General features: G+C 39.2%; 2 protein-coding genes across 3 annotated transcripts in view; both read left to right on the forward strand.

Moving 5' to 3' along the window:
- Positions 1-1317: 1317 nt before the first annotated feature.
- On the forward strand, positions 1318-16880 carry atp8b1 (ATPase phospholipid transporting 8B1). The gene is made up of 27 exons (XM_049018620.1): positions 1318-2300; positions 2582-2679; positions 3816-3929; positions 4407-4505; positions 4807-4868; positions 5104-5176; positions 5672-5742; positions 5888-5970; positions 6428-6586; positions 6713-6801; positions 6993-7183; positions 7741-7949; positions 8989-9020; positions 10143-10299; positions 10383-10571; positions 10665-10777; positions 10886-11050; positions 11200-11311; positions 11709-11784; positions 12031-12160; positions 12478-12763; positions 13216-13439; positions 13621-13704; positions 13933-14178; positions 14782-14920; positions 15198-15328; positions 15651-16880. The coding sequence occupies exons 1-27, from the start codon at positions 2150-2152 to the stop codon at positions 15867-15869; spliced, it is 3702 nt and encodes a 1233-aa protein (XP_048874577.1). The 5' UTR covers positions 1318-2149; the 3' UTR covers positions 15870-16880.
- Positions 16881-16977: 97 nt separating this feature from the next.
- LOC125745615 (WD repeat-containing protein 7) overlaps positions 16978-23385 on the forward strand; it is a 66450-nt gene continuing 60042 nt past the window's right edge. The window contains exons 1-5 of one of the 2 annotated variants that reach the window (XM_049018618.1): positions 16978-17359; positions 21756-21921; positions 22171-22277; positions 22759-22837; positions 22925-23099. In XM_049018618.1, coding sequence (XP_048874575.1) covers positions 21763-21921; positions 22171-22277; positions 22759-22837; positions 22925-23099 — 520 coding nt within the window. In that variant the 5' untranslated portion in view covers positions 16978-17359; positions 21756-21762. The remainder of the gene's footprint in view (positions 17360-21755; positions 21922-22170; positions 22278-22758; positions 22838-22924; positions 23100-23385) is intronic. The other variant, XM_049018619.1, reaches the window with a different exon arrangement.

Below are 23385 nucleotides of genomic sequence, written 5' to 3' on the forward strand. Positions count from 1 at the left end.
TTCTCGCTTGCGTGCGTTTCATTGCGAAGAGACTCTTGGCACCTTTAATTGTAAGTCGGTAGCTGCGTGCTTCACTGCTGCAAAAAAATCTTTCAAAGTAAAAACACTAGGATAAGACGGTAAATAATAGTATAATAAATGGAGATGATATTTGGATTGGTATCGGCGCCGATCCAGACCTTTTTGACGGATTGGATATTGGTCATATGTGACTTGCGCCCAATACTTGTTTAGTTTTTGGTGGTCTCTAAAAAGAAACCTCCTGTTTCTTCTTAAATCTATTTGTACAATCAATCGCACGACGGCTTTTTTCCCATTTGCAGCATTGAAGATTAACTGTTCCACCTCGTTTTGTATGTTTCTAGTAGCCTAATTAAACATTCTTTACTAGCTTAAAATATAAATGATGCAGTATAAAGATAAATATGCAGTGTGTGTATTTTTACTTATTATATTAAAGTAAAATGAGCTCTTGTATCAGAATCTGCATTGGCAGTTGTGTATTGGAATTGGTTTGGAACTGAAACAATGTGGTTCGGTCCCACCTTTGTAATAAATGTGTAATAAATAAGGAATAGTAAAGGAAAGCAGAACATAAGATGTGCTCCGATAAAGTGTATGTTGCATGGGTACAGAGCGAATGTTTAATTACAGCTGTCAGTTAAGTGTTAAGAAGTCTGATAGCCTGAAGGCAGAAACTCGCTGAGAGACGGCTGCAGCGCTTGCCAGATCTCAGCCTTGTAAAGAGGCAGCTGTTTGGGTGGGTTGTGTCTCTGCTGTGGTAGCTCCCGTTCCTACATCATTCGAGGTGAATGTCCTGCAGGCAGGGCAGGGCAGGGCAGGTCAGCCTTGCAGACGTATTCAGATAAACGAACCATCTACTGCAGAGCAGTGACCAAACTGCAGACAGTTAACCTCGTCACCAGGATAGCTCAATTTGAGCGCTACTATTAACTCTGACCTTTTATTACCGCTTCGCAAAAAAACATTATATGGATGAAAATGTACACCTGACCTCCTGGATTAGCATTGTCTGAGTACCGTTTACCGTAGGATAATGTTTGACGGTATGAAAAAGTAGTAAATTAGTGCAGAGAGGCTGGGGGTGTGGGTGTAGTAGGAACTCGCATGGGGGGGAATACATTGTCGTCGTACCAACAGCATCTAGTTTGTAATAATATTTACTGCTGATGTTAAACATCACTTGCATGCTCTGAGTGCAGGCTTCTTGATCCATTTTTTTTTTTTTTTGCAAGATTTAAAAATTTTTTTTTGCACTGCTCAGGTTTTTTGATGCGCTATGAGAGAGCAGAAAAAAATATGTATATTAGCTGTGTATTGTATACCTTTTTTTTTGGCCCAAGTAACTTTTTCTAATGGCGTTTCATTATGTCTGGTGGGTGTATGCTTGAAAGTCTTACTGGAAATGGTGACGATATTTTGCTGCATAATTTCCATAATAAATTAATAACAATAATCAATCCTTTATTGTCCCCGTGGGGAATTTCTTTTTTACGCCTGTCCCTCAACTTGCTCTAAGTGCTTTTAAAAAGACATTTGTAATTGCAGCTTGTCACTTGCGCGCCAGAACTTTAGCCGAGATCCCAAATAGGTATTTAATTGGACTGAGCAAACGTAAATAACTGATCAGCGAGTGATGGGTGTGTGCAGTGCAGCCTTGTTTTCCTGGCAATAAAATTCCAGCAATGCAAGAACACATTCCGGTTAGAGCCATTTAATTAGCTCAAAGAAACAGGAAGAATAAGTATAAAACAAAAAAAAAAAAAGATGGTCGAGTTTATTTTGCTTTCGAAAACAAAACGACGATCTCTATTCTTATCTTGTCAGGTTCATGAAGAGTAATTCATGGAAAGGGTATTTGTTTTGTATGGATGCTTGGGAGGCTCCTCTGAATTCACATCACCTGTTAGCTGTCTCTCCTGAAACCATTCATGCCCTTGTTTCCACATAATGGTGAAACCTGTTGTTTTTCATTTTTGCTCTTGCTATATTTTAGGTTTGTGTGGTCACCTTAGGGGCTTCTGCACAGATCTGTTCACCTCCGCTTCTAGAATGTGGCGTTATGGTTGATTATACATGACTTTTAAGCAGTTTTTTCTCTTTTTATTGTATGTAGGGATAACGCACCATGAATCTAGACCGGTCCGACTCCCAGGAGTCTCTCGATGGTCCTGATGATGAGGTTATGCCATACAGTGATGATGAAACGGACGATGAACTGGAACAGGTATCCGAGGGTGAGGAACCAGAGGTACCTCCAGTAGCGTTACCTACTGCTGGTGAGTGTTAATCTGGGGTAATAACTGAAGTCTGAGCTTCCTTTGTAAAGTGTCCCTTTTTTATTTTTGATGCGGATTTGCTCGTTTCACATTCTTTGTTCTACCACTGCAACCAGTTAATGAAACTGCAATTTCGTTGAAACTGCGTTATCTTTGACCTTTGGACTTAAGTACTGGAAAATTTACATATTTCGTCACTATGGTCTCTTACTCTGTTATACTGGTTCATTTTTGTTTCATTCAAAAGTGTCGTCATGTACTGATCTCACTCTTCTCTCTAGAGGGTCCCTGGAAAGTGCATGCAAATGACCGAGATTTCTGTAACGTGCCCGAGTTTCAGAAACCTGTCTTTCTCTGCTTCAAGAAGAGCAAGTATGCTGTAAGCCTCAGTCATTTCATTCCTTATTATGGTGTGGGAATGAGCAGACTGTGTGTGAAAACTGTTGGATGTTTATGTACAGGGTGGTCAGAATAAGGAATGAGGCTAACAGCATATTATTATCAAGGACCTAAAGATGTAGGGCCACCCTTCTCTCTCTCTAAAAAAAAAAAAAAAAAAAAAAAACCCCAAAGTGTGTGTATTAGGTCCACTAGACTTTCTAGAAGATGAAAACCCCCAGTTATTTTGAGGATGTAGGAGGTAGTAATCTGCTTCGCATTGTGATATAGCTGTAGATCTTGTAATTGAGGAGGCCGTGGAAAATTGCCTGAAACCACTTCTGAAGGTATTTAGTGCTGTGTACAGTCCAGTGTTTTAGCCTGTACCTGATACCGCTCGTTATACCACCATGCAGAATAATCAGAGGACCTGTAGACTGAATATCTGTAGAGATGGCTGTCCATCGCATTACTGATACTCCTTTTACCAGTTAGCGGACTATGTTATTTTTCTCTGTTGCTCAGGCATTCAGGGTTTGTCTTCCTTACACCAGGTTATGCATCTCTGCTTTGAACACAAGTTGATTTAAAAAAAATTCTTCTTAATGTGGTGTTTTGCACTTGAGTCACCGTATGTGTATTGATATATGCTGTTGTATCTTGAATAGCCCTTCATTTACATAATTTGTAGTTAGTGTTGCATTTTAATACTGTATGCAGCAAAGAGAAATTGTTGCATTAATCTGTATTATTTCACTATTTGCCAAACATTTCCTGAAAGGTGCATTAGGTGTATTGAACAATCTTTTTCTTACACAAAGAGCATGAAAGATCTGAAGCACAATAAACATATTTTTGAATAAAGGTCTAATTTGAGAAAAGAATTAGGTTTGACAAGATCCTTTGAGTTGGTTGTTTAGAAGTTTAGGTAATATACCCATATCAAAAATGACATACTTGCTACTTTTTGTACATGCCATTTTTCACTTGCTTTTAATATATGATTTGTTCCCTTTCATTACAATACAATTTATGCTCGTTAATACTAATATAGCTAAATATTAGCTATTAAAATAGTGATAAATGTTATATGCCTACCTCAATGATTGTATTCTAAGTATTGATTTTTTTTTATAGGGAAATGCCATCAAGACATACAAGTATAATGTTTTTACATTTATACCATTCAACCTATATGAGCAGTTCAAAAGGGCAGCGAATTTATATTTTCTTGTGTTACTGATTTTACAGGTAAGTGCTTGGGTTGTAAAATACTGTCTTCAAGTTTCCTCTGTTTCATAATCAGTTACTGGTTTGGGAATAATGTTTTAATCTCATTAAGGTAAAACAAGAAGTTAATTTATGTTATGTTTAGTGGTCTTCACTATTTAAGGTGAATTCAGTTGTATCTACTGTTAGTTGGGGCATATGAGCTCTCTGCCAGGTTTCTGTCAGTTCCATGATTTTTATGGTAGCAACTGTAGGTCTGGGGGGGGGGGGGGTAATTATAGCTTTGGGCAGCGAATACGTGTGGGTGATGAGGAGGAATGAACAGAATGGCGAGCTTTAGGAAATCAATCGGTTCTTTGTGAAACGCTGCATTGTGTGCCAGGTGTACTTGTATTTCCTGTAGTAAGTGATAATGATCAGGTGCTTGTCACAATGCCAGGTTTGCTTTTTGTATACTTTATTTGCACTTAAATTTAACGTTTCCTATTGCCTTTTTAGATCATTCCTCAAATTACTACATTGCCTTGGTATACTACCCTTGTGCCTTTAGTTATTGTGTTGGGAATCACAGCTATTAAAGACTTGATTGATGATCTGGTGAGTCTCAGTGCCTCTCTGCGTAATTTGTGTTTATTTCCATATATTTAGATATATTTTTTTTTTGTTAATGGGTCATTGGATTCAGTATTTAAATTGCTGAAATGGTTTAGGCAAACGTCTGAAATATATGTTGGTAAATTCTTTAACCTACTGATTAAATGCATCATGTATGATCATTGCTCATTGAAATCGTTCAGTTGTGCCGATTCAGCGAACGCTACGCAGGTCAGTACTAGATGTGTTGTCTTTATCTTTGCGCATTTTAAACCAGTTCTTTTGCTTTGGACCCTTTATGCAGGCACGTCACAGGATGGACAAGGAGATCAACAACCGGAAATGTGAAGTTTTAGCTGATGGCAGGTACTGTGTGGGCTAGTTCTGCCTTTTTTGATGCTAGTTCTCAGTGTTGTACTAAATTTTACCTAATATGATGGACAAATGTTTACTACCCAATTTTCAATGATAGTTTATATGTATCTTTGTCATGTGCATATTTATATATATAATGTGTATTTATATATAATGAAAGAGAATTGGTAATAATCGCATAATTGGTGCACCAGTCATGAAATTTTTAATATCTTTCTTTTTTTAGGTTTAAAGAGTCTAAATGGATGAATATCCATGTAGGAGATGTTATTCGCTTGAAGAAAAATGATTTTATTCCTGTAAGATCAATGACTTTTTGAACCATTTTTCCACCTTGAGTCTGGGTTTGCACACCACCAACTTTTGGGAATCTAGAGTATGGAACATGTATAAAAACCTCCTCCACATAACCTGATGATAAATAAAAATTGAAAAAAATGCTAAGCAAAATGGGGAGAGAAACAATCAGAACATGATGCATGATGGTGAAATTAATGGTAACACGCTGTGAATAATGGAGATTCACCACATCTCCATGTGCCATGGAGATAAGAAGTAGGAGCTATGCAGGAAAAACATAGATTTTTCATTGGTGTCAATACATCCCTTCATAAGGAATCCTTCAAGGAAAAGCTGTTCAGACAATCCAAAATCCATTTATTATTTTGCAAATTTTGAGTAAGAAAGGTAGAAAACACGTCTATCAGATATGTAGTTTTGTTCATGTCTGTTTTTTGCCTGTGTTGGATTAACTAGTTGTATTGATGTTTTTTTTTTTCCTTTTTGGAATATAGGCTGACATTCTGTTGCTGTCCAGTTCGAACCCCAACAGTCTTTGTTACGTTGAAACAGCCGAGCTAGATGGGTAAGGGGTGATTGTGCACAAATGTGGGTTTGAATTGCGTTTGTAAGCACTTGATTAGTTCACTCCCAATTATTTGACTGTAGTCCAATATTTTGTGATTTTATTTTTGTTTATATATTTGTTTTTGTATATTTTTGTTTTTCAGAGAAACCAATCTGAAGTTCAAAATGGGCTTGAAAGTGACTGATGAGAAACTTCAGGAAGAAAGCCAGCTGGCGAGCTTTGATGGTAAACGACCAACAGAAACCAAAAAGATAACATAAGACTAGTTTGCCTCTTAGCATTTTCTGTTGCCAAAGTTTTAATGGACAATAGAGCATAGCCACAAACTCAAATTATGCAGAATCCCATTAACATGAATAGCGAGTAATGAACTCTGGAAATGGATCACTGTTTCACTTCTATCAGGTTGTCTTCGCTTGATTAAGGGGTTCTGTTCCTTGCCACCCAGACTTTTCCCTTTACTGGCGCAGGAGTAGTTTTAATAACAGGGTACTGTTGTTTCACTTCTATTTCCCTTCTTATTGAGTTCATTACTCGCAGGAAAATGACTTGCACCCTGCTTCCTTTTAATGAACATAGATACCATAATCATCTGCTCTGAACTTTGCATTTTACCTGCAGGTCTATCATTGGAGTTTTGAATTTAGTGCTGATGCTTTGAATTTCATGCATGTTCTCACAGCTTACATTGAGTGTGAGGAGCCAAACAACCGCTTGGACAAGTTCACAGGCGTCATGAAGTGGAATAATGAGTTTTATCCGCTGGATCTCGACAACATGCTGTTGAGGGGCTGCAAGATACGCAACACTGACGAGTGCCATGGCCTGGTCATCTTTGCAGGTCTGTTACCTCGGGTTTGTGATTCCCGGGAATAAGGGGTCTCGAGGCTGTCTGAAATGAAAACCCTCAATGTCCTGCTAGATACAAACACAATGTATGTTTGCGTAAATTTCTTTGTCGTCTTAGGTTCTGACACCAAAATCATGCGCAATGGCGGCAAGACCAGATTCAAAAGGACTAAGATCGATGAGTTGATGAATTACATGGTTTATACTGTAAGAACCGTTTTTGGCTTTTCCCCAGTGGTGTTGCATTTGTATTTTAGTTTTGGAATGTAGTATAAAATTTTATTTAAATAGGCTCAGTACACGGCCATGTAACTTTGCATTGATACTAACGTTATCAAAAGATTTGCACGCTTGGTTGTCCGTATAGAGATTTACAGTGTTTTTGTGCTCTGTTTTAGATCTTTGTCCTCCTTTTCTTGGTGTCTGCTGGTTTGGCTATTGGCCACAGCTTCTGGTACGAAGACGTGGGTAAGCGTTCCTGGTACTTGAGCGATGGCCTGCAGCAGTCTGCTTCCTACAGGGGCTTCCTAAGCTTCTGGGGGTACATCATTGTACTCAACACCATGGTGCCTATCAGCCTCTATGTTAGGTAAGAGCCCTCCCAGTCCTGTCGTTGCTTTATGGATTTTAAAAAATAATTGCCATCATGTTTTGAGAATTGATGGATGTGTAAGAGGTGACTGTTTACCTTTTCCAGAATGGGCCGCAGGTACAGTAGAGAGAAATATAATAACATAAAAGGCCTACGTTTTAAAGGTCCATGATAAATAATTAATGTTATTAAAATGTCTCCAGGGTTACAGGTTTGAATGCAGCTCTAGGCCTGTATTTATGGATCCTTCCTATGTTTTTTGTGTTGGTTTCCTCTTGCTACACCAGTTTCCACTAACATGGTTTTCAAGGTGAATTATTGATGCATAAATTTCCTTTGATGTGACTGGGTGAGTGAGGAAGTGTACATGTCAGTTGATGGGCTGGTGTCCATTACGCTGTTAAATGTTATTTGCTCCCTTGCTTCGCAGAAGAGGTTGAAGGTCACTACATCCTGAACTGGAAAAGAAATTGTTAAATAAATGGATGGATGGCTTGAAAATGCTTTGTAAATGTCATGGTATCGAAGATCCTTTTGTGGTTTGTTTTCTTAAGTGTGGAAGTGATCCGGTTGGGCCAGAGCAAGTTCATTAACTGGGACCTGCAGATGTACTACCCTGACAAGGACACCCCCGCCAAAGCACGCACCACTACCCTGAATGAGCAGCTGGGTCAAATTGAATACATTTTCACAGACAAGACAGGCACCCTGACACAGAACATTATGGCTTTCAAGAAGTGCACCATTGGTGGCCAAGTCTATGGTATGTCCTGTTCGTGCTTCAGAGATTTTTCAGCTGTGGCAATTCGTGTAACGCACCAAACATCTTGCCAACTGTGGCTTACTCTGCAAAGACATGTTTTTCCACCTTGGCAAGTCTTGCTAGGACTGGGTGATAGGAACATATCAAATTATATGATAAGAAAATTAATTGCTTCAATATACTGCTAGGTAACATAGGTTGATGTGTGCTACCAATCAATCGCATCACAGAAACGACTGAAATTCCAGCCAATCACATGGTAGTCTTTTAAAAACGGACAACCGATGCCCAAGAAATGCACAGCAAGGATTGATTGAGTTGGCGGAACATGGCACATGTTACTGTTTGGTAATATGGAAGAGAGGAAGCTTCAAGTGTCAGTTAAGAAAGCAGCAGCTCAGCAGCCACAAGATCTTCAACAAAAAAAAAGCTTTTGAGAATTAGCGAAGGTTGGTGGTGTGGTGGTACTTTTTGCAGTAGTCCGACACGCAATACGCTGGTGCTGTTTACTGTGTTTTCTCTCAAACTTCTGCCAGCTAGAACTGGAAATGCTTATTTCACCACTTGAAGCATTTTTAACCAGTAGAACATACAAAATGCAAGTGCTTACAGTCACATCAGTAATTGGGGTTTCCACTTTCAGTCTGAAAGCATATGGGACAAGTCACTTCCTGTATTGGTTAAAAACAGGACATGGCATTTTATTTTTCATTACAGGACAGGTGACAACTAACCTAATGCCTGGAACAAGCAGCGAGGCAGTCAGGGATAGAACCTAGCAGCAGAGCGTATTGCTCTTTGCCACGTCACCCAGTCCTACTACTCTCTGAACTTGAGCTCATTATACATCTCTAACTTCGTATTTGAAAAACCATTAAGTCATAAACCTTAGACCAGTTAATAAGCACTATTGTCTCTGCAAAACCGTGTTCTTACAGTGTTACTGTACTTATGCAGCATGCTGGGCAAAGATGTAGTCATGTTATGTGTCACACTAGTCAAAAACACCCTAAATGTCTTTTTGAATTCCCTCCTTCAGGTGATTCCACAGGTCCCCTGAAGAATTCTCGGGTAAGTGGTTGTCATTTTAATTTTATTTTTTTATTTTTTTTGTCGTCTTTGTCATCATACGATGACAAGGACAATGTTCTTTTTAATAATTTAAAAACTCCTTTTGACACCAACGTTCCTTTGGAAATTTAACCTGCAATGGCATTTGTGTTTTAAATTGACCTAGGATAGTTCTTGTAGCTCGAAGTTTAATTTAGAAAACACTGACAGGCAGTTATCGATAAATCACATTTGTCTATTAAAGAGAGATGGCCATAGTTATTTTTAAAATCTGCTAGGAATGCAAAACCTTCCTGTGTTGTTTTATAGATTACTGAATGTTTCAGGATTAAATAACTGAATAAATGAAATGATTGAAAGCCACGGGTAAGGAAGCAGGAGAGGAAAGAGCCCTATTGCAAACTCAATCAATAGATGAGTGTACAGTGTTTGTGAAGAAAAGCCGTTTGTGTTTGTGGCTTAGCTCTGTTGCCTCGCAATTTTTGGGAAGCGGGTTTGAATCTCGCCATTGCTCTTGGTGTGTTCCCCAAGTCACACAGGTTTTGTGCCTCATATCAAAGACGTGATTAGGCTAGCTGGAGTTACACGCATACAATAGGCAATTTAGTATGTTCCCTGTGATTTATGGGCTGGAAGATGGATGGATTTCTGTTCATTATTTGCCTATTAAATCTCCTGCGTATTCTGCTCACTAAAATTTTGGTGAAATTGAAATTAAGTATTAAGATTTTCACCTACAAATAAGGGACTGAAATATCAGCAGTTGTCACATGAGGTGATGTAATGTCATGTAAATTTAGACTGGAGACTGGAAATCAGGTGTTGAAACTTAATGTTGTCATTTGAGTTAAATTGATGGGGAGAACATGCTGTACGTTGTACAGTAAGCCCGATTGTTACAGCGCATTATGTAATAACTCTACAAAAGGTTACAAATTTATTAGCCTATTTATTAGACTATAATTTTATATTGCAACATTGTCCTATCATCTTCAGTGTCATGATCATTCAATTTGCTACCTTCTACCAAGTTTATATAATGTGACCTTATCATGTAATAAATTGTTGCATCGATACTACAGAATGACTTCTAACCGCGATTCCCCCTTCATCCCTCTCTAGCCTGTCGACTTCAGTTGGAATAAGTATGCGGATGGAAAGTTCCAGTTCTTTGACAATTCACTGATTTCGCGCATCCAATCAAAGAATGACTCCGAAGTGTTTGAGTTTTTCAAACTTCTTTCACTTTGCCATACAGTAATGGTGGACCAGAACGACAGTGAGTGAACGCCCCAATTCATCTGATTTGGTAAGGAATGCTAAAGGGGATGATCTCCAATCTCTGGTTATTGTCTTCCGCAGGTGATCTGGTGTACCAGGCTGCCTCCCCTGATGAAGGGGCCCTGGTAAGTGCCGCCAGGAACTTTGGCTTCGTCTTCTTGTCCCGCACTCAAGACTCCATCACTGTCAGTGAGATGGGCAGTGTGGCAACTTATCAGATGCTGGCGCTTTTGGACTTCAACAGCGACAGGAAACGCATGTCTATTATTCGTAAGTGTTTCAATGGTTTTAAAGTATCTGAGTCTTTTCCACTGATATGTAACCTTGCCGTTGGAAAGTAGACGAGCATTCCTGCTTTTACAGTGAGGTTCCCCAATGGCAAGATCCGGCTGTACTGCAAAGGAGCCGACACGGTTATCTATGAGCGTCTGCATCCCAGTTCCCAAAATAAGGAGACTACTCAAACTTCCCTCGAAGTGAGTGACTGAACCCCATTGTCTATATAAATAATTGCTGTTGATTTTGAATTCATATTAGATTCCTAAATGCCCCCGGTAAAATATTGTGTTTTTCCTCTCCATAAGACTTTTGCAAATGAGACTCTTCGGACCCTCTGCTTGTGCTACAAGGATATTAGCAATGAAGAATATGAAACCTGGGCTAAAAAGCATAAAGCAGCCAGCATATCATTGACCGATCGAGAAGCAGCCTTGGATGAAGTCTCCGAGCTGATTGAAAAAAACCTTCATGTAAGCCATTTATTGTGTTTCAGGCCTTTTGTAAAATGTACGACCTAATAGGACAGTGGGGAATTCTAGCTATGCTTTTTTTTTTTCCCCCCTGAGGTCAAAATGCTTTTTGTGCCTCGTTACATATTACTGTGATTTTTATTTTTCAGCTTATCGGTGCCACAGCCATTGAAGACAAACTTCAAGATGGAGTACCAGAGACAATTGCCAAACTCGCTAAGGCTGACATCAAAATCTGGGTTCTAACTGGAGATAAGAAAGGCATGTTTCCATTGCTTAAACCACAGGATTATGAAACGTATTTCCATCATTTTATTGGGTCCTGGCAAGGTCTGTTAATGTTAACATTATGCACATGCAGTTGAGACCATTTTTATACGATTATTTTTTTTTCTTTAATGGGAAACCACGGGGGTGGGATAAACGCACGGTCTGGATTGCAGTTGTATGAAAACATTTTTGATTCCATAGAGATGATATTGAGTAAAATGTTTTGTATCTAAATTTATTATGAAAATTTCTAATATTGCAGTGTATATATTCCTTCCAGTATCCTGCAGCGCTAATCCTGTCTTATTACTGTCATGTATATTTTATTGACAGTGTTGGCTTTGCTGTTTTTATGGAGTGTTATAAATATATTGTCGTTTTGGTCTAGAAACTGCTGAGAACATTGGCTATTCATGTGACCTCCTGACTGATGACATGAAGATCCATTATGGGGACGATGTGAAGTAAGTATTTCGTTTAGACACAAATACGATCTGTGGCCGATCCCTTCTGTAGACCAACAGTTTTCATCTGGTGGGGGAAACGTGCCATTTGAAACGCACTGCGTTATAGAAGATGTGCTGTGTCAGGAAGAATGGTTGAGAAAGACTGTCCTATGCCATCTCTTTCATTAGCGATGCTGTTAAAGGAGTGGCCTGTAATTCAATCTTATCGCTCATCCATTTTTACCTCTGCATATTCTATTACAGTGTGCAGCTGCAAGACAGACAGGCTAACAGAAGGAACAATACCGGGGCAGATGGTCGTCAAGGGAAAGTTAAAGAACCTTTCTTTCCTGAGGCTGGGAAGAATGCTCTGGTCATCACTGGAGGGTGGCTGGTACGTGTTGTCACGATTGAATCATGCCCACAGCCGGCTACGAGCCTCTGTCTTTTTTTTTTTTTTTTAGAGTTGAAAAGAAAATTTGAAGCTAAATACAACTAAATGAAAAGAAAATTTGAAGCTAAATACAACAGAATAAAAAAAAAATATATCTGAGAACTTCTTCCCCATTTCCATTTCTTCCCCAAGACCACACTAATTTTCAAACTCTGACTACAGCCCTGGACAGGCTTTTAATCAATGTGCTTTTTTTTTTGTTCTGTGAATGCACTCTAACAGCTTTTGTATTTGACCCTTTAAAAACGTTTTTTTAGAATGAGATCTTGTACGAGAAGAAGAAGAAGAGACGTCGGCTACGCCTGCGCAAACTGAGGAAAAAGACCTCGCCAAATACCCCCGTGGATGGTCAGCTGATGAATGAGATGGAAAAGGAGCAGAGGCAGAAAGACTTTGTCGATATGGCTTGTGAATGCAGTGCCGTCATCTGTTGCCGCGTCACACCGAAGCAAAAGGCCAACGTCGTTAGCCTGGTGAAGAAGTACAAGAAGGCCATCACATTGTCCATTGGAGATGGAGCCAATGATGTCAACATGATTAAAAGTAAGGAAGCCCTCGGCTGTTATAGCTGCTGAAAACTGCAACAACTGAAGACCATAACTAAACGGCATCCTTTATATTTAAGTTTCACTCCTTATCCAGTGTGCTCCTTATTCCCTGTATCAGAGGTCCTTTATCCTGGGAGTTCCGACCCCCCCCCCCCCCCCCCCCCCCCCCCCGGAGCCAGCATACCATCCTGTACATGAATGTAACCTCTGGTATTTCAATGTGACCTAAACTTCACTGTCAGTGGCGCAGCTGTGATAGTGATATTATAGTGTCATTACAGTAGCTGAACAAATAAGTGTTGACTTTCAAATGAATGACTGATAACATTAAAGTGGATAGACCCTTTTTGAGGGAGATGATGCATGTATACAAATCCTAGCTCTATTTATAATAGAGTATTGTGGTTTAGATGACTTAATGACTTTCTCTAACTTCCCCTTTTACAGCGGCGGACATTGGTGTAGGCATTAGCGGACAGGAGGGCATGCAGGCTGTGATGTCCAGTGACTATGCCTTTGCCCAGTTCCGCTACTTACAGCGCCTCCTGCTGGTGCATGGGCGCTGGTCCTACATCCGCATGTGCAAGTTCCTGCGTTACTTCTTCTTCAAGAACTTTGCCTTTACTCTGGTTCATTTCTGGTATTCCTTCTTCAGCGGCTATTCCGCCCAGGTGAGGGAATGTTCCATATGTTCGCTGAGAATGCTTCTTGATTGGAAATAAGAGGTCTGTATGCTGTGCATGGATACCTTGGACCTAATTGATTTGAAGTTGAAGAATGAATGGGGTTTTTTTTTTTGTATGTTAAGTACTGCGTTGATGCATGATTAAAAGGTTAATTCTCGTTTTGCAGATAGCCTACGAAAACTGGTTCATTACACTTTACAATGTTTGCTACAGCAGTCTCCCTGTTCTTCTTGTGGGCTTGCTGGATCAGGTATGTCCAGGACTTTTTCTTTCTTTAACTATTCATTTTTGTACCATAAAATATCTGGCATTTAAAGCAAACCAATATGTTGTTAATGGTGACACTAGTAGATAACCACCAAACTGAAGCAGTATTTATGTTAGTACTGTAATTGCTGTGATAAGGAATTATTATGATGATGATGATGATGGTGGTAATTTGATGGGTATTGAGTCAATTTTCTTCTCACCCCAATAGGATGTCGGTGACAAGTTGAGTGTACGATTCCCCAAGCTGTACTTGCCAGGCCAGAAAGGATTGCTCTTCAATTATAAAAACTTCTTTACGAGCTTATTCCACGGCATCTTCACCTCTATGATCATCTTTTTCATCCCCTATGGAGCTTTCCTTCAGACTATGGGACAGGATGGAGAAGCTCCATCTGACTATCAGTCCTTTGCTGTTGTAACTGCCTCTTCCCTCATCTTCATTGTCAGCCTGCAGGTACGCCCCCCCCCCCCCCTTTCGCTCTACCTGTTTCCTCTGTCCCTCGGTCTTCTTTCACAGACAGTTCGTGCTATGAACTATGTGGAATCCTGACTCCTGTTTTTAAATATTCATTCAGCGCATGGTTGGAATTTTTTATCATTCACATGCTACCGAAAGTAAGGCAGAAGTTTTTTTGTGAAAGCTTAGTTAGCAGCAAGCTTGAAACTCTGGCTAAGTCTTAAATGGGATTGCTTTTTAATGCTTAGTTTTCTTAAGACGTTAATGTAGGCACAAACTTCCATATGCATCCATTACTTAGTGGCTGCCTTTTGGAATAGGCTGAATATAAATGTAATAATATAACTGACCACGTTTATCATCTTGTGTCAGTATATGTTATAATATATTACATGTATATTGAGTATGCTCTATAGCATGTTGTGCTTTTTATATGGTTTTTCCCATTTTTATCTGACACATTCATTATGTTTTTGTTTGTTTGTGTACCTTATTTTACTGTTAAGTATTGCTATATGACAAAATCTTGCTGATGCATTTTATAGACTCCAGAAGATTTTCTAGCATTCTGGGTCTAATTTTTAAAATATTGACCAACAGATTTCTCTTGAAACATCGTACTGGACCTTTGTGAATTGCTTTGCAGTCCTGGGCAGTATTGCAATATACTTTGGAATCATGTTTGACATCCACAGTGCAGGAATACATGTGATCTTCACCTCGGCATTCACCTTCACTGGTGAGTTGCAATGAATAATCAGTATGCGCGAATTTGTCAGACTTTATTGCCTGATATTTGTCAGCCAAACAAATAATTCAATTCAAATTTTGATATGAGAAAGTGATCTTATAATGATTTTAATAGCATCTGTGTGTTGATGCAACAAGCAGGCAAGCTGATTTATATGTGAAAATGATAAACATTTTTTAAGATGAGTAAGAGAGTGCATTTTTTGCAAGGTTTAGTTGTTTTAGGTATATTCATTAATTATATCCTCCATTTTCCCCAAATCCAGGGGTTGCATCTAACGCTCTCCGGCAACCGTATCTCTGGTTGACTATCATTCTGACCGTGGCCATAAGCCTGCTACCTGTCATCTGCTTGGAGTTCCTTTACAAGACTATATGGCCCTCGGAAGGAGACAAGGTGATCTTGTTTTGCAGTTCTGATTACGTTCACACACCTGCACTTGTCAAACTTAGGTTCTTCCTTATAACTTGCATTTTGTATTGGGTGATTTATCATAGGACAGGGTATGTATGATGATTATGTATAGTCAGTGAGTCTGCGAGTGAGTACCCCTACCCCAATTATCTTGTGTTTTCCCTTCTGGATCACCATTGGTCATGATTAATCATGTGGCATTACCTGATGTCAGGGCTCCAACTATATTGGAAGCAAATCTCTTAATGGATTCTCTCGAATAATGGGTGGAAGAAAACAACACGTGTTTACAAATATTCCCCAGATCCAGAGAAACAAGAAGAAGTATGAGAAGGAGGAGGAGGAAGTAAGGAAACCGACAGCCTTCCAGCGCGGTCGCAGGTCCCGACGATCGGCCTATGCCTTCTCTCATTCCCAAGGCTATGCGGATCTCATCGCCTCTGGCCGCAGTATTCGCCGGAAACCAGTACGCAAACCCATCCCAGAGAGCATCCGGGAGGTTCCTCAGGCAGAGAACATCTGAGAGCAAACAGTTTTTCAATGTTCACTGCTTGGATCTTAGTTTTATTTGTTTTTTATTGTATTTTTTTATTTTTTTTTTTGGTGAGATTTAAACCAAGGACAAGAATTTATTTTAATATATGGAGCATATGCAACAGATAATGTTAGTTTCTCAGGGTTTTAACTTATTCTTGCATTTTAGCAAAAAGGGAGGCATGATTAGAATGTGGGTAAGAGTTAGTCTTTGGTATCTGATTTGTTGTCTTTTCTATTAAACCCTTGACTCCCACCCGAAACAATCAAGTGCACATTTTTCCCTGAACACAAGTGTATATGGATGTATACTAGCTTCTACTTGTATTAGGTGCTCTGTTCTCCTGTGTTCAAGCTATGCATGTCACTTCATTTTACAGGTTTCTTTTCTTTATGCAAAAGTAATATAGTTCTTTCCAAGCGAAAGCCAGTTTCTTTAAAATTCCCTCAAACCGATTGGTGCTTTTTGGGATCCTAAACCACAATAGTGCCTTGACCTTTGATATAAAGGTTTTGCTGTGTACTTTGACAGTCGTAAGTGATCACTTATATAAATGTTTAGAAAACATAAAGGAGAAATCCTTGATTTCCATTCCTGAAGTACTTTACAGTTAAGATGGATGTCACTTTTTCCCCTTGGTGGATAGTGGAATGTACAGCACCGAACCGTTCACTTGGCCAAATGTTAGATATAGATCTTTACTAGACCTTTTTAAATCGGTTATGTGAAATATCACTTACAATAAAAATTAGGGTGTACTGTTAAGTGGTACTTCAATGGCCCAAAATGGAAATATGTTACAATTTTTTATTTGTGATTGTATTTCTATGTTCATGTTTTATTTTTTCTTAGACGTTGCAGAATCTCTCCGATTTATCATGAGACTCCTTTAAAATGCACCTTTATAGGATTTTTAATATTATTGTATATTTTGTACAAATCTGAAATAAAAACTGTGACAATTTTTTTTCCATTAAAAGGAGTTGTAAATGAACAAAAGTGGTACACGACTAAAATATTTTTTATAAAATAGCTCGTGTTTTCGGAGATAAATGTGTATAAACCTCATTTCCTTTAAAACTACAGTTGGAGTCGTCATAAAGCACAATTAATTTGATATTCATTACAAAAAAACTCCTGTAACTTAAGTGAGACACACACAGCTGACATGGTTTTACTGCTAACATATTGTTCTAACGGTACAATTAACTAATCAGAAAATAGTATTGCAATCCAAATACACGCGAGGCTCGGCTGAGATGAACTGAAGAAGACGCCGTAAGTCAATGTGCGTTTTTACGACAGCGCCCCACTAACGTTAACGTGTTGCCGTAAAGCTGCGTGGTTAATCAGCTGACAGGACCGACTGCAGAAGGGAATAAACACGGCGGAATATAGCCTCTTATTTTTTGACTTTCTGAAGAATTTTATCCAAGAGGCTTCAAGTACAGGACATGTTCCTGTAGTATTTATCACTTGTAAGTATTTAAGATTTCGCTTATTACCCGGAGAAAATCAGGAAGCTGTAGTGTCACAGCTTTATTTATTAGGGCCGGTCAAATGTCTTGAAAGTCTGAACAGAATTACAAAATGGCAGAGAATATAGTTCCTTGATATTTAATGCGTTTGTAATGTGATATTTCAATGCTGTTCCTCAACTAAACGTGAACGCCGTCATTTTAATTGTTCGTAAGCTCGCTAGCTTATCACCAGCCAGTATTTGTCGAGTATACTTGCAGGTTAGCATTGCCAGCGATGAAGTGCCTAGCTAGCTCAATTGAAAATGAATTACTGCCACTGCCACAGCCAGTGAATATAAACAACATTGTGTTTAATAGATGCATATTAACTACACTTTTAATTACATGAAAAGCAAATATGAGTGAGACATGTAGCAGGTAGTCATATTTAATGAAGCATCAAACTGCTTTAACCTTGGGAGTTTGTGTCGTAATCCCTGACTCAATACTAAACACCATAGACTATGACGGCGGTATCTTGGAAATAGTTACAGCGTTACACTGTATCTGTGGAAATGCGACCCTGTGTGTCACCGAGCATGAGCTGTAGCTGCACACACATCCCCGCTGTACCCTGCTCCGTAAATCCCCTGGCTTAGGGTCTCCTACCGCTTTACGACATGATAACAGGCTGCAAGTAATAATGGATTAATAATTGATTATCATGTCTGTACCGATATCCAGAGATTATATTAGCCCCTTTAAACGATAATAACATTATAACAGGCTAGCACTGGACCAAACTGACAAGATCCCTTAAAGACACGGTGTACAGGGCGCAATAATAATGACAAGCATAAAGCATTTTATTGATTTAAGAAACTGCAATGTTTAAAGCTGAATACCTTGCAAGGGCTGTTAGTCATTATTTGGGTCTTTTATTAATTACAATGATTATTTGAGGTATTTGACTGACAAAAAAAATCAACTGGGAAAAACTTTGTGAACAGTTGATTTTGCATTGATCATGCATTCATAGGCATAACCACAATGGATTTGTGATAAATATGAGATGAATTATTTTGTCATCATCCCCACCCTTACTCCCCTTTTTTTTCTTTTCCTTTTTCCATCCGTGTGCCTATTGATTTTGCTTTCACATGCCCGGTAGATTAAATAGATCGGTGTGGATGGATGGTCGATGCTGTGGTTTTGCTTCAGATACCTTCATGTTATCTCTGCTGAGCGGCATTGGTTACAGAATCGCTGGAGATGAAACTGAAAGATATTGTGAAAATGAAGGTGTTGTTTTTGAGGATAATAAGAAGGAAACATGTGAAGAAGTTGCAACTTATACGGTATTTTCCATCATGATTGTTTTTGGCGTTTAGAAACCCAGACTTTGGTTAGCTTTGTCTCGATGGCTTATTTTGAGTTTTTATCTTTAGTTAAAAATGTCGGCCTGGATGGAAGTTGGGATATAATTTCACTGCTTATTTGCATCATTGAAGTTTGAGATGTAATTTCTAAATTGTATACAGGAAAAAGAAATTATGCAGGAAATTATTATTTAAAAGAAAGAAAAGCTTACTCTTGTTGTTTTAATGCATTGACGTTAGAAGTGAAGCTGGACGGAACACTTCAAATTAAAGTTGTGATTTATACATGTAAGCTGAACATTTAAGCTGAATTTGTAATCAAGATATTTGGGCCTGTAAGCACAGTGGAATAGTAAGCCAAAAAATGTTGTTAAGCACATTTTAAAAGAATAGTGTTTTTTAAAAGTATGTGAAAATTGTGGAAATGTAAGCATTTTAATCTGAATGAAGATTTTTGTACTCATTGGCTAAAACCTGTGGTCTTTTGAAGACGAATAAGGTAGGGTTGAAGTGTGTCATGGATGTATGGACATGCATGGAAATATGGAAGGGAAATGAAAGGTTTGATACTATTCAGTAGTGTTGTGTTGAAAAACATATTAAAGATTCTAAAAAAATGTAATCTCCGTAGTGCAAGTGTATGACCTGTCTGAGCTTAGCAACAGTCAGTAGGCCATTGTTGAACTTTCCTCATTTTTTAGTGGTCTTCACTTTGTGTCATATTTTGAGTGTGTGTACTTTGTGGAATGTAAGAAGGCTTAGAATACTCCAAAATAATGACATGCTTGCTTAAGCATTGCCACAGCTGTGTTACAATAAATGTCAGGAAGTCAGGAGCTAGCAAATCTCTTAAATTTAAATTTAAATTAAATCATTATATTGTTATATTATGAACCCATGTACAGCTTACCTTGTGCATGTACTCCCTTTACGGCTGTGGTTTTGATGTATGCTATATCGCCTATAGTTTTACAAGAGCTCACCGATTCATTATATCGAACTTGCTATAATAGTGTTTTTTTTTTTTGCTGTTGATAATGCTCTTTAAGCTTTATTGTGCTTCAGTTGTAGTAGCATGATTTTTGGCGCTGGTCATTCTAGAGGTCTGAGTGTGAGGAGAATTATATTGAGGAACGAGTGAGTGAAGTTGTTTATCTTCGTAGATATCGATAAATTACTGTGATTGCAGGTAAAGATGCCTGAGCTAATTTTTTTTTTTTGTTAACCCGGATATGTGGTTTTAATCAAATGAAGTGTTGGCTGAATGAACTTGAGAAATTATTCCGGCTTAAGAAATTAAAAGGCGGTCAAAGAGTAATGATTGGTCCATATTTAATGTTTTCTTTGCCACAGAAAGCATCCATGCCACTCGGCATCGTCGCCTTCTGATGCTGCTCTGTCGTTTTTGATTCCTGTTGGCCCATCATCCCCCTCGTTTCGTCTCTCTGATTTCATTTCTGTGAAACCGAGACTCGGAATATCACCGCTGCTTATCCTCTCTCTTCTGTTTGATAGTACATCAAGGAGCTTGATAGCAGCCATTTGAAGTTTTGTTTTTCAGTGTTGGTTTACTGATGACGTTAACTGGAACTTTGCAATTGGTAATTGCTTTATTTGTTGGTAATTCTCTCTCCTCTCTCTCTTTCTCTCTCTCTCTCTCTCTCTCTCTCTCTCTCCCTCTCTCTCTCTCATATAATATAAAATTTGGCTTGCCTGATCTGGATAATGTGTGAGTGCCTTTAGAGTCATATCAGGCACCTGTTTTAAGTGGGACAACAAACAAATGTGCCACATTTTTTGGTTTTGTACAGATAGATCCTCTGTTCTCTTCCTGCTATTTTTAGATTGATGGCCCCAATCTGTGGTATGGATCCTTCGGAGCTGTAGAGAATGCGATTGATACGATTGATTGCCCTGCTCTCTAATTGGATGAACCCTCATCTCCTACACGTATTACCCTACGATGATGATCAGGGCTCAGAGAAACCTTATCACATGTTTTAATAGTACATGTTTTGCTTGGGAATACTTGAAAACAAGTGCCTGAATTTCATGACCTTCAGTATAATGTATAAAATTTATCATCAAAATAAATGCAAACTGTGGCATATTGTTAAAGTTTATTAAGCCAGCAGTGTGGTTTTTGGCACTGGTCATTGTCGATGATGTGTGGGTGTGTGGAGGATTATATTGGAATAATAATGTGGTCTATTGCCACATTAATGTCTTGCATTTTTTTTGTGGGTCTATCACAGATTAAGCATGTCTCAGCCTGCAGGCCAAACAAGATCAAGTGGAAATTTACTTTTTATAGCTGAATAGCACAGTGACACCTTCTCTCGCCGTTGTACAAACAGATAGTTGCAGATTGTAGAGCTTTCTTGATTAATAGCTGGCATATGAGTTGCTCAGTGGGCTAAATCTCTGTGCTATGTTTAAAGCTATGGAGAGCAAGATGGGGCAGGCGAAGATAAGCATTCCAGTGTACCTGTACTCGTACTTGTGCAAATGGCAACATGTTTTTTTTTTTGTTTTTTTTTTTTTTATTTCCCCAGTTGTTTTTATGGTAATGTTGGTGTATTAATTATTAATAATCCACACAATTGTTTGTGCTGTAAATTTATAATCAAAAAATGAAATATCTGCTTTTCAATTACTGATTAATATCCAAAATCCATGTGCAGTTCGTATTCTGATCATGGCAGATATAAAAAATTAGCAGGTCCCCCCCCACCCCCGACACTGTTTGAGGGCACCCAAGAAGCTCTGAAGTGTGGGCAAAAAACTGAATATTTGAGAAAAAATCCACCGAATGTACGAATATTAAACTATTCAATAGATGCGGCTTTATTAATTGTCCTTGAAGCTCCCCCAGCTACAGTTATCTTTAACTTGTTAATCAGCCTGAACTGGGAATACGTACTGGTTTCTCCGGTCTCCAGTTGTGTTGCATGTTGTTGTGTTTGGACTCATTTATGTCATGCAGTGACTCAGTACCGCCTTGTTACAGATTTTTTTTCCTTCCCTTCCTCTAGAGAGAACATGGCAGGAAACAGCCTGGTGTTACCCATAGTGCTCTGGGGTCGCCATGCCCCCACCCACTGCATATCCAGCCTCCTGGTGATGGATGATCTGAGCACAATTATCACTGGGTGTCACGATGGGCAGATTTGCCTGTGGGATATGACATCTGACCTAGAGGTTAGTGTATAAGCCTATAGATGTTGAAATCTGTTTACACTGTAAAATAAACAGATGGTGCTGGCATATTTGAAATGTTTGCCAAGGTAAGAGCATTGAAATGCCTGAATTGTTTAGTTGTAATGTCTATTAAAAGAGTTATTGTGTCCAGTTCCATTATGCTGATTTGCTAAATAAATGTGTCAGGCATCTTTTCTTAGCCCACAACGCTGATGGTTTCCTCTGGATTTTGCTGTGTCCTCTCCTAAGATAAATCCCCGGGCCCTGCTCTTTGGCCACACTGCTTCCATTACGTGTTTGTCCAAGGCCAGCGCAGGGAGCGAGAAGCAGTACATCGTAAGTGCATCAGAGAGCGGGTGAGTACCAGGCGAGGAAGTTCCATCAGGCTTCCCCAGACGTCCACAACGTCGCTTGCATTAGTTAAATATGGTGAATGATGACCTGGGACAGAGTTTTTCTGTCTGTAACGTTGTGAGGAATCCCAGGGCATTTCGGCAGCCGAAATTAATTATTTTAATTTTTATTATTTTATTGTTATATAAATTTCTTGATGTTTGCAGTATTGACTACTAGTGTCTGATTCATGTAATTGTATAGCTGGTTATTTTCTCTTACGTTATTTACATCAAAACAAAATATATAGAATTTTGATATGTTCCTTTTTATTTATATTATGTTAAAAATGTATGTTCGGTCACTAATTAATCCTGTTGCTTTTTCGTCTACATGGTTTAATTGGTTGTGTCTGGCCTGCGGTTTTCTCTGTGGGTTAGCGCATTGTACCGATATCGGATGATCAGAGGTGACTGTGATGCTGTGACTGTCCTCTGTGTCCAGGGAGATGTGTTTATGGGATGTCTGTGACGGACGATGCATTGAGTATACTAAGCTGGCGTGTGCCCACACAGGGATACAGGTGAGTCTGTCACTAACCCGGCCTCGCTGCTTACCCAGAAGTGTGTACTCCTTCACTGCGTGCTCACAAGCCTCTTCTTTTGGCCAGTTTTATCAGTTTACCATCGGAACGCAGCGCGAGGGGCGGCTTCTGTGCCACGGCCATTACCCGGAAATCCTCGTGATGGATGCCACTAGCCTGGAAGTGCTGTACACTCTGGTGTCCAAGATCTCCCCCGATTGGATCAGCTCCATGAGCATTATCCGCTCGCACCGCACCCAAGGTCTGCAGCTGGGGGGGGGGGGGCTTCCTGGGACTGCAGGGCTGGCAGCCAGCCTCTGGCTTCACAGATACTTTGAAGACGCTCCTGAGATTCGCCCTGTCAGGAGAATGAATGGTGCCCTAAAGAAATCACGGAATAATGACCGGCCTTCACTTCCTTCACTGTTTGCTCTCCAGAGATGTACCTTTTAAATTAACTGGCATTTAAAGCATCTACCAGAATATGTGTGCAGTTAATCATTTTAGCTATTTAGGTTGAGTACCAGGGTACCGTTTGGGGTTCTGTA

The sequence above is a fragment of the Brienomyrus brachyistius genome, chromosome 7, assembly GCF_023856365.1.
Source record: "Brienomyrus brachyistius isolate T26 chromosome 7, BBRACH_0.4, whole genome shotgun sequence".
Classification (NCBI taxonomy): domain Eukaryota; kingdom Metazoa; phylum Chordata; class Actinopteri; order Osteoglossiformes; family Mormyridae; genus Brienomyrus; species Brienomyrus brachyistius.

Bases quoted from the DNA above. Each gene is read 5' to 3' on its own strand.
- atp8b1 (XM_049018620.1), top strand. From the start codon at position 2,150: ATGAATCTAGACCGGTCCGACTCCCAGGAGTCTCTCGATGGTCCTGAT. The intron at 10,572-10,664 runs GTAAGTGTTTCA...CTGCTTTTACAG, and splicing joins GAAACGCATGTCTATTATTC to TGAGGTTCCCCAATGGCAAG. The intron at 14,179-14,781 runs GTACGCCCCCCC...ATTGACCAACAG, and splicing joins TCTTCATTGTCAGCCTGCAG to ATTTCTCTTGAAACATCGTA.